Genomic DNA, 11,976 nt, shown 5'->3' on the forward strand with positions numbered 1-11,976 from the left:
TTCGTTCACCAGCCTCTAGGGAGTTCATTTACCCTATACGCTCTCTGGTGAACTTTAACAGAGATGTAAAAAGAAAACAGTACGCTGTGATCTAACCTGTGCCTAGCTCCTCTTTCCTCGTTCACCTGTCATTACAGGAAGTTCATTCACCTTCTGCTCTACACTATGTCTTATCTGAACAGAGATGTAAGAAGAAATTAGTGGGCTATGATCTAATCTGCATGCATGTAACTCCCGGGATCTATAACTCCTCTTTCATCGCTCTTGATACAACTATCCTAAGCGATTCAAACTGAAGAACATATCAATGTGTCTTTCTCCAAAATACGTTGCATCCAAACTTGCGAAACGACTTAAAAACTAATAATTTCAAGAGGTCTACTTAAAAAGAAGGCCTACATAGCTCGTTCAATATCGCCTGATCGCTCGATAGGAGGTATAGTATGCGTGCATCATGATGGAACCCGCAGCTGAACCAAGAAATATGTCACAGCATCCCAGGCTACCGAGGAGTTTGTGGAACCGCCTGGCCGTAGCTCTCGGATGCTTCATGACGGCAGTTCTAGCTACGGGAATTCATGGTAAGTATATCTAGGGAATGCAAATTTCAGAAACGAATAAAGAGAGCATGTTTTTTCAAAAGGTCTAAACCGTAGGTTACGTGCAACATCCTGCTTTAAAAAAAAAAAAAAACACTCGCAAAGCAATTGTATTTGAAAAGTTTCATTTGTATAACTTTAAATGATCATAATGGGTTGAAAAGGGGGGTTGTTTAATATGACATGATAACAAGTCTAGTTGATGAATCACAACGGCAATGTATAGCATAATACCTGTTCAGTCAGACCATTTTTATCTTAATGCAGCATAATATATTCGTTTTTATTCCATTCGGTTTGATTGAAAGTAGAGGAGAAAATTGAACGAATAATAGGTTTTCCTGGTCAATTTCATACTTTTGTCACTCAAATTCATTAATGTGCATTCAAATTCACACAGCGCACGCACGTGAAAATATTCGGGCATTCAAATTCAGAATCCGAGCGATCAATTTCATTTATGGGCGCTCTATTTCGTTTTCGTGAAATCAAATTCACGATTGGGCATTCAATTTCAAAATGCGAGCACCGACTTTCCTACTCGTGCATTCAAATTCATGCGATAGTCATGTGATAGTCCCAACGAGCTTGTTTGGAGCATTCAAATTCATTTTTAGGCGATCAAGTTCCTACTTCGTGCAATCAATTTAACGAGGAAAATGGAGTAGACTTTTTAGAAAGGAAAAAGGGCCAACACAACCAATGAAGGGTTGCATAATAGTGTAATTATGATTGTTTACAGGTTCTACATTGTTCTCTGTTCATGTATTGTTTGTTTTTCATCTCAATAAATTTAAAATTGTAATGTCCAATCAGCAGTGCATCCAAACAACACGACGACAATTTAATCATATTTCTTGATGATACTGCATGCTGACAACGCCCCAACACCAACCACATAATGACAATTCATCAGTTTAAAGACAAACTGACACACAATGATCTCACATAGTCCCGCAAAAGTAAATCAATAAGACGGCAAGACACAACAAACAAGACGTATAAAATGTTCATGTATCAGTTTCAATATATACTGTAGTCGATTTTTTTTCCTCGAAATTGTCAACCAACCCTCCGTATTATGCTCGTCTGTAGGCCTATACAGTACCTATAATGTTTGTTTGTTTGTTTCATTTTCCATCTAAGAAGATGGCTGGATAACCCATATTCAGCTGCAATAGCTGGTCTTCCATATGGGGTCCAGTTGGATGTTCTACTCTTTGCGATGAATAAATGAAGTGGGATCTTTTACGTGCATGAGTTGTGACTCTCTTACACATGGGACCTCCATTTTATGTCCAATTCGAGGGACATGTGCCTGTATATTCCTGTTTGCTAAGCGCGAGTTCAAAATTATCAATGAACAGGTGGACCTCTACTGCAAAATAAATAATCAAAACGGTCCCAAACTAACTAAATTCAGAACTTCTTTTAAATTGAATGCAGTTATTTGGAACATGGTTGCCTATTCACGAATTTGAATGACCGACGAGATTCCGTCGCCAGCTTGACATGAATTTGAATGCTCATTGATGAAATGCGTGCTCCTCTCTTAAATTTGAATGTTCCGATAGTGGATTTGAATGTTACGATAGTGAATTTGAATGCTCCGACAGTGAATATGAATGCTCCGATAGTGAATTCGAATGACCGGATTTTGAATTTGATTGCCGATTCAGTGCTGCGAGCGTGGAATGCGTGAAATCGAATGCTCGGAATAGGAACTTGAATGACAAAAGTATGAAATTGACCGGGAAAACCTATTGTGAATCGGATGAATGTATAGTATAGAACAAAGTGTTTTACTGATGAGCTCAGGATCATTATTACACGTGTTTAATGGGAACACACTTTATCTAAGTCTCATATAATCAAAATGTTCGATGCTTTTGATGATATTCATTCGTTCAAACAGTTTTTTTTTTGTTCTTGTATAGTGAATAATAGCAGCTCTCTCTGATGTGACAACACATTGTTTGCTCGTGTACATTTTGAGACATCCTGATATATGAAGAGCTTTCAACCAAAATCCATTGAAAAGTGATGGGTTTAGCGCCTTTTGGAAACGAGTTCTTCATAATATAGGGCCTACACATAGAAATAAAGCAAGGCTCGGTAAAGTTTGCCAGGACCATGTCATGCAGCAATGTGAGAGATAATATACCACAACATGAATGGCATAATAACATATCGGGGGATAAACCATTTCAAATCTATAATGACCACATGATACAATAAATTTATGTCTTCTTCCTCGCCTCAGTGGAATGATACTCTGTTTTTGCAGTGTTCATACACAAGACAACATCACTAATGTACATAATTATCGCAAATCAAAGATTGGTGTGGCCCAAGCAGTACATCTCTGCTTCCTTTCAAAGTGTTGGTTGGTTGGTTGGTTGGTTGGTATTTATATCCGTCAAGATAGCACTCATGCAAATACACCAATATGATATACTTACGATGAATACGGCTGGATGTATTCCTACTGATCATGTGATACTATATGTTACAAGAATAAACAAGTACCATCATTTTGACTGTTGTGTTATCCATGTATATTGTAAATGAAAATAAAACAGGAACGAATGAATGAATTCAATTCGACGAACATCCATAATGACATCGCTGTTTGACAGAAGGGTCCAGTTTACATTGTAAGTGAATTAATTTGATACATTATTATGTGAGACATTACATACACGAAATAGAAAAAAAAACACGAAGTAAATGATCACGAAGGAAAAGGAAAAAAAACAAAACAAAAAAAAAACCTATACATTATTCCTACAAATCACATATAACGGTAATGCACCCAATTCTATTTGTCAGTGTGATGATTATTCGCTTGCTGCTCATGAGGGGAGAAAAGCTACATTAGCAACTAAATGCCATTATTGTCAACCATGTGGATCTTGGCATTCAAGTTTCATTATCAAAAAACACAAGAACTAATGAAGAATCATGAACAATTATCTTTCCAACTAAAAAAAAAAATCAAACTTCGTCAAATTCCATTTACTGCTACCTGAGGAGGTACGTAAAAAGTGAAATGTCACTTATTGTCAGCGCGTCTGAAATCAATACAGCGAAACCAGATGAACGGAGAAGTAAAAATATCATGACGTCGGAAAAAAAAATAAGAAAGTTACGGAATTGAAAAGGACACTAACATCTTTTCCTGAGACAATGACATGTGTGAATGAGGGGATATTAATTATCATCGCGTCGAAAATTTTCTCGGGGTTTGTGCTATACCATACCTGTTGGATCATAAACATTTCACGCTTTAACGTATAACGGTAAAAACTCGGAAACTACAATTCTTTCATTCTCCTAAATGTTCAGTTGAATAACACTTCTGCACCCATTGTATTCTATGGATATACTTCATTCCTTATGCAAAAAAACAATGAATATAGCGAAAATTTCTAAGCAGGTGATGGACATGGGACACGTGTGACGTGATGATGTCATCACCTATCTAATTCGCATAATGGCTTATGCGAGTGTGACTAATGTCACTGTTTAGCGATTTTTTTTCTCTTTTTTTTTAACAATTTCTTATCGTTCTTTTTTTGTTTGGATTTTGAGGGGACTTTTACAGTTCTACCTGTTTTGGTTTTACACAGAGAGGCTTGTCATTCTGTCATTGCAACAGTCCATGACAAAAACTTTGGGAAAATACTGTCGTATCATATTGACTATTGACCAGTCATCTGCCATTAGGCCTACAGCTTTTGCTGAGTGGGCACTTCGAAGGACATACTATTCTTGCGGAATACTACATTTTTTTCGCGTGTACAGTAAGACATCACCTCACCGTTTCTGATACGTTTCTATGACTCCTATCAAGTTATATGAAATGCATACTTTTCCAAAGACTAACAAAGTAACGTTAATTCATTCGTAAATTTAGTAGAGTTCATAATTCTTTCGCTTTTGTTATCTATCTATCTATAATTACACACACACACACACACAAAAAAGACGAAACATGTGCTTCTTCACCAGGATGAAGCTTCGTAATGCCATTCTAGAATAGGTTTTTATCACATGATATATATATATATATATATATATATATATATATATATATATATATATATATATATATATATATATATATTATATTACACTCGTGTAAATAGCCAGCTGTTTTAAATGTGCTTCTAAGAACGCGATGGAAGGTGATAATTTCTTAACACCAAGTCCTTAGACAGACAATTGGTATTTATAAGTTTGTTGAACCTGGCCAGGGGTTTAGATAGTGGGTTGTTGATAATATCTCGCTTCTTCAGTGTTTAGGGTGCATGGGTAAAAGGCCAACGAACCGTTTTAATGCGATCGTGATACAAAGGTTGGGACAGCAGGAGTTACAGCCGCCACAGAGTAAATGAGATGGCACGAGCAATAACATCTCACGATCATCTGGTGTCATGAATATGCATTTATGTAAAGTAAGTAGAGTTGTATCACCTGTTCAGCCCACGTGGGGCAGAGGAAGATTCGAGACACTTGAGACTATGACGCTCGAAGGGAGGAATAAAGTTTTGTTGTTACTGTAAGCAAGGGCGCCGGAAGCGGGGGGGGGGGGGGGGGCAGGGGTGGCACTTGCCCCCCCAAACAAAATGTTGGGGGGGCAAAACGAGTTTTTGCCCCCCCCCCCCCAAAGTGCCCCCTGTAACAAATAATTAATCACTGATTTAAAGACCAAAATGAACAATAAAGGCATATTTCTTGTCTAAATGTTGTAATTTCATAACTGAAAATGCAAAAATTTTCGCCCCTAACGGGGCGAAAATAATACACTAACAACATACAATTGTACATTATTGTATCTATACACTAATAGTAACTTATGAGTAAATTTAGTGTATAGATGGTAGCCTCATGTCCTCGAGTGTGCCCGCTGAAACATACCTTTAGTAAACCTTACATTTTTCATTTTCTTCTTTGCTTTCTAGTAGTATAAGAATATTTTTTATTGTTCGAACGATGCGATCACGTTTAAGCTTTTAATGAGTACATTTCAGATAAATTGAAAAGTGAAAGTGGCTCGCTCTATAAAAGCGACTTTTATTCTCTGATTTTACAAAAAGTCCCTACCGTGGGAGGGGGTATCCCCCTCCCACACCCTCCCCCGCTCGGTCGCTTCGCTCCCTAGACGAGGATCTCACACCATCACATAATATACTCCAGTATGTTAAGATCATGGTCCTTCCAACTGATTTTTTTCAATATGTTAATTCCCTAGAAATTTGCTTTTAAATGTTCTATAAAGGCGACTTTTATACTCTGTTTTTACAAAAAGTCCCTACCCCACACCCTCCCCCCCGCTCGGTCGCTTCGCTCCCTCGCCGAGGATCTCGCACCATCACATTATTAATGTATACTCCCGTATGTTATGATCATAGTCCTTCCAACTGATTTTTTCAATATGTTAATTCCCTAGAAATTTGCTTTAAATTCTCTATAAACGCGATTTTTATACTCTGTTTTTACAAAAAGTCCCCACCGTGGGAGGGGGTATCCCCCCTCCCACACCCTCCCCCCGCTCGGTCGCTTCGCGCCCTGGCCGAGGATCTCACACCAGGCATCACATTATTATGTACTCCCGTATGTAATGATCACAGTCCTTCGCACTGATTATTTTCACTATGTCTAATTCCTTAGAAATTTGGTCTATAAACGCGACCTTTGTACCCTGTTTTACAAAAGCTCCCTACAATGGGGGGGGGGGGGAGGTAATCCCCCTTTCCACCCCCCCCCCCCCCCGCTCACTCGCTTCGCTCACGCGCCGAGGATCTCACATCGTCACAATGTGCCCCCGTTGAGATTTTGCCCCCCCAAAACCAGAAGTGTTCCGGCGCGCTTGACTGTAAGAAAGTCTGGTATGGTGGTATTTGTTTGATGTTAGTAATGATACGTGTGAGATATTGAGTTATCATCATCTTTTCCTCTCCTCCGTAATACCGGCTAATAGCATAGCAGAACTACTATAACAGTTCAGTTCAGCTTATTCATTCTACATGATTTCTATGCAAGACGCATTTGTTATGAAGAAAATACACTTTTGTACATCCAAAATACACAGTTTAAAGCTGAATAAATACTATTTTTGCAGTTTAACATTTCAGCTTTAAATTCGAATGATGACTTGGCTTGTTTTCGATCTCTATTCTCTCAGGGTGTTTTTTTTTTTCACTCACCGTCTCCTGTTAATTTCTTCTTGTCTTTGAGTCTGTCTTTAAACGTTTAATGCATGGTGTTTCTCTCGATTCTGCCTCTCATTCTACAACTGGTTTACCTCTGCTGGATGGATAACGTGTGAATGACAAATTACCTGAATTAACCTCCTCGGTGGAAAGAGATTGATGTGAACGAACTTATTTGATTTCCGTTCCCCTTCTCCCCTCTTCCTCCTCCTCCTCCTCCTCCTCTCTATCTATGTATTTCTCTCTCTGTCTCTCTTAGTATCTCAAAAAAGCAAAAAAAGTATGTTTTGCTTCTTTTCCCGTTCTGCATCATTTCATGTATTGTTATACACTGTACCAAGTTTTTCGACTTACCATGTCTAAAGATTTCTTCATAAATCGTGTGTGCTATGCCTGTCTTTTTGGATGTTACATAGGGGACTGGCTGCTTTTCTACGTCCAGTCGAAAAATCTTTGGAGGGGGACAAACAAATTCAGTGACCCTTCCCTTGGCAGGTTTGTCCCCGATGAGGACAACAGGACAGCCGGACAGAATTTAGAATTACTTGATAGATATTACATGAAGGTAAGACAATGCTTTTTTTTTTGTTCATTTTCCATCTGAGAAGATGAATGAATGAAGTGGGATCTTTTACGTGCATGAGTTGTGACTTTCTCACACACGGGACCTCCATTTTATGGGACAGAGTGTTTTGCCTCTTGCTAGAGGGGACGGTATGATTACACACATGCTCAGTCCAGACTCGGGTTCGAACCCGGGCCGCTTGGGTGGGAGGCAGACGCGCTACCGACTGAGCGAACTCGCCGACATGACCGACTCAAATGCTAATTTATAATAATTTGGAGAAGCAGACGAAAAATGGCAACATTATTAGATTGAGGTGAAAATGGGAGAAATAATAAAAGAGAGGCAATTGATAAGGAAGGGGGAAAGAGGTTACAAGCCGAAAAAAAGAAGAAATAAAAGAACAACATACAAAGGAGAGGTCGTTGTTCTACAAAATTGTTATACATGTAAGATTAAAATCAGTTCAACAGCGTGTATTGTAATTTGGAGAGCTCACAACCTATCATCACCATACTTTTGTTTCGCACTATCAGTTTACTTAACATATAATATCAATTCGAGTTCGACTTGTTAAATCATCTTTTTTTTTTTTTTTTTGTAAAATGTTTCTGAACAGCAACAGAACTCTCTATTGGCTAGATAGCTGCTATATTATTTCTGTTTTTTGTTTTAGTGCAGGCTTACTTTCCCCTCGAGAGCATATCTTCACTTGCTAATTTGACGTATTTTTTTCTTTGATCATTTTCACTATGCCATCTCGCAGGGAGTCTTGTTCTACATCATACAAAGTTTGATCGGCGGGTTCGTCATTCTTTACGGAGTCGGCGGTTGGTTGAAGTGGCATTTTTACATCCAAAGGCGAGAGAGGGCAGCAGAGTGGAAATGTCAACCGGAACGGTTTCTAACGCCCGAAGACGATCGCTTGGAGTTTCTCCTTGGATCGATGAACATGGCGATTGGCTCCGTTTTATCAGGTGACCGAATTCCCTGATATCAAAATGGATGTAGCTAGATGCAACACTTGAAAGAGGAATTGAGACATAGGCATGTTGTTCTTGAGAAGAATTGAGAATTATTTGAATATGAAAGACATGTACTCTCATTACTGCGTTGGAAACGTAAAATTAATGTCTTATCACGTTCATTGATGTTTGATTCTCCCATTTGTTTTAACACAAATCTTTACTCCAATTTCCATAAAGCTATGTTTCAATAAGACCACTTACAAACCAGCATTCTTCGATGTGTAAATATATGAATGCTTTAGTGTTGATACTCATCTGTCATTAAGGAGTAAAAGTGACATTTTCCATCTTACTTTTCACACTTATCAGGCATTCTCGTTACGTACATCATGAACGGCGGTCCGAACAAATTCTACTACAATATTTCCGACTACGGCTGGACCTATTTTCTGCTCTCCATACCCGTCAACTACCTTTACAACGAGGCTGCAGCCTACTACGCCCACAAATCGATGCACATCCCGTTCTGGTACAAGCGCTACCACAAACTCCACCATCGTTTCAAGTGCCCCACCCCTTTCGGGGCGGTTGCCATGCATCCCTACGAATTCCTTACACTACAGTTTTTGATGGAGCTGCCGATATTCTTCGTACCAATGCACGCAGGTGATTCCTGAACAGTGGCAATGCAGGGTTCCTCTTGTGTGTAAAACAAACAAGCAAACAAACAAACAAACAAGCAATAAATGTAAAAGAACCTAACCAAAAAACAAACAAACAACCCCCCCCCCAAAAAAAAAAACAACCAAAAAAAAAAAAAAAAAACAAACACAAAACAAACAACTACAATATCGGTACACTCTTTCGAAACACAGTTGCATCCTTTTTCTTTTTCTTTTTCTTTTTGCTAGGCCCTGTGAACCTGTTTACCTTTGGGAACAATGATTAAAAAATTTTTCAAGATATCACATTTGATGCATATGTGTAGGTCTGTTGTATCACAAAAGATCCTACCATATAAAATTTTCGCAATAAAGCCTAAAATATACGGAGATATCCGCATTTTTCTCAATAAACCATAACTGTAGACGGTTTAGTCTAGAAACATTTTTATTATAACTATTGTTCACATTTTGTGTATTAAACAGTACTTAACATCGATTATACGGATTCAAATTTTTAAAGTGGTTGTTTCTATCCTTAACTCACATTTTAGAACTATTTTAAAGCACTAATGCTGGGTTTTTGTTTCATCTGCAAATGGTAAATTATGCCTTTAATATCAAAGAGATTTTTGAGATTAGATAACTTACTCAGATGCAACAACTACTAATTGAACAATATCAATGGCTTTACCAAGAATACTCTAAGTACAAAGGTTTGTTTTCTTTTCAGTTCATGTCTCGAACAAAATGTTGCTCTTTGAAACCCATGAAGTGTACTTGATTTCTTTGTTCCCCGAGGAGAAGTACATACAGAGATCATACGCTTTTATGCTGTCTTCATGCATATTACGTACCTTAACTATGATAATTATGTCAACGCTTTACTGCCCTGATCGGTATGCCTTTTAAAGTTCGACATAATGCAATGTTTAGTCAGAAGAGCAGGATATCAATTGTTATGATTATCAGCTGAAACACTATGACCCCTTAGAAATTGATGAAATGATTGGATATATAATACTAAGTTCATTGTTGGTAACCTGTTGCGATAAGTTTTTCACAGCGACGGCAGCCTCTAACATGAACATATGACCAACACATTTTTCTTGCAAATAATTCGCCTTCTATCGTCGTGAATGTTCATGTTCTTAATATTATTCTAGGTGTATTTATCTTCTGGCTGATCTACGGTTACTACTACAGCATCATGGATCACTCCGGTATCAACCTTGATGCCTTGTGGCCATGGCAACCAGCCGTCATGTTCCATGACGACCATCACAGGTATATCATGTTAAATGAACCAGTGTCTACACCACCACACACACTGTGAAACAGGTTTTTAAAGTGGAGAGAGATCAGGCTTGGGAGCTATACAGAACACGCAAGGAAGATTCATCAATACGGACAGGAGAATTAGAAAGAAATCATAAATACACATGCACAAGAAGGAGATTTACGAATAGAAGAGACAAAGCGATGGGAAACACTTGGAGAGACATTGAATAATAGTCAACAAAAATGTACGGGTAAAAAAAAAAAAATGAAATGACATTGTAAAGAGGGAATCTGGTGTCAATACAAGAAGAGCACTCTTGCATCAGCCTAAGTTTTATATCTGTTTGAAAGAATATGAGAAAAAAACATATATGGTCAGGAAACTGGCGTGCATGCAAAGTGGAAGGAAAAAGTAAGATTTAGTATACAGAGGTCTGTTCTACGATTTACAAAGTACAAATACAGTCATAGCATGTAGTGAAGTGGATAAAACACTTAACAAGAGATCAGGGGATCAAATCCCTTCCACCAAATACATTCTCGGATAAGATGTTTGACCACTACTTCCCTCCTAACCAAGATGTGTTAATGGATACCTGACAATCCTTTTGAATTGTAGTATTTATATAAATCTATTGACGGGGAAACCCTTATTTTATAACATTCAGAGAAAACAGTATCGTTTTGTTTCTGTCATCGAATACTGTTCGATATCTTTCCCCAAGATCTTGATGTAATAACACGGTTTGCCTTTAACATTTGTTTATTTTTTTAAAGACTCTTCCACTGCAACTACGGCTTCAACACAACTATGTTTGACAAGCTGCATGGAACGCTCATGAGAAAAGACAGACACTATTCAGAGACAATATTCGGCGGGAAGGGCGCCCCCATTACACCGAAAGATGTCAAGAAAGGAGAGTAGACATTCGTGCTTGCAGACATTGAGCTCTGGCCCTGTGTGGGATACGACAAGCAAATCAACGGAACCAGTCATCGGATGTGGGCTAAATGTAGGCCTACTGAATATCACCTGATATTTCTTTGATCAGCTGAGACTATTGAAATCTACTGAGACTATCGAACAGTTGAAGACTAAAGGCTTGCCCTGGTCAGTCGGGCCACTTGAGCAGGAGTTACAGGTTGCCACTATGGATCTTCAGGTAGCCTGGAATGGGAACGCACGGAGAAAGTTACTGTGTATAGTCAGCGAATTGTAGATAAAGTAATCGTGCAATGATTAGTAATTAACTCTATCAATACTTCACAAGAGCTGCATGAACCTCGATTGTGCACGTCTATGCAATGATACGATACACTCTTAATACCTAAATTCTCGTAACAAAACACAGAAATCTCGACACGAGTTTTGCTGAAAGATAGTCATGATAGAAAGTCTATCATCATTTGATAGCATTAAATTTCAAAAGGAGAAAAAAGGGAATCAGTGGCTATCTTAATGACGCAAACAGTTGTCCAGTATCTTTGCTTTGTTTAGTAAGATTGTGTCATAATTTTGTTTTCATATTCTACACGTGGACGGCAATCACTCCTTTCAAGTTTCGAATACAGACACCAAATTCACAGCCTATAATTAACAAAAATGTCCTTCCTTTTTTCTCTTTCTGTAGTCTGACTGCAGAATTCAGAAATCCATTTGAAGCATATGTTAAGACTGACAGA

The 11,976-nt window shown here is 38.3% G+C and overlaps 1 protein-coding gene across 1 annotated transcript; it reads left to right on the plus strand.

Moving 5' to 3' along the window:
* Positions 1-457: 457 nt before the first annotated feature.
* Positions 458-11,218, plus strand: LOC140228918 (uncharacterized). The gene is made up of 6 exons (XM_072309185.1): positions 458-581; positions 7,234-7,382; positions 8,149-8,359; positions 8,720-9,016; positions 10,179-10,299; positions 11,071-11,218. Exons 1-6 carry the CDS (start codon positions 458-460, stop codon positions 11,216-11,218), a joined length of 1,050 nt encoding a protein of 349 aa, XP_072165286.1.
* The last annotated feature ends 758 nt before the right edge of the window (positions 11,219-11,976 follow it).

This window comes from Diadema setosum, chromosome 5 (genome assembly GCF_964275005.1).
Source record: "Diadema setosum chromosome 5, eeDiaSeto1, whole genome shotgun sequence".
NCBI lineage: Eukaryota > Metazoa > Echinodermata > Echinoidea > Diadematoida > Diadematidae > Diadema > Diadema setosum.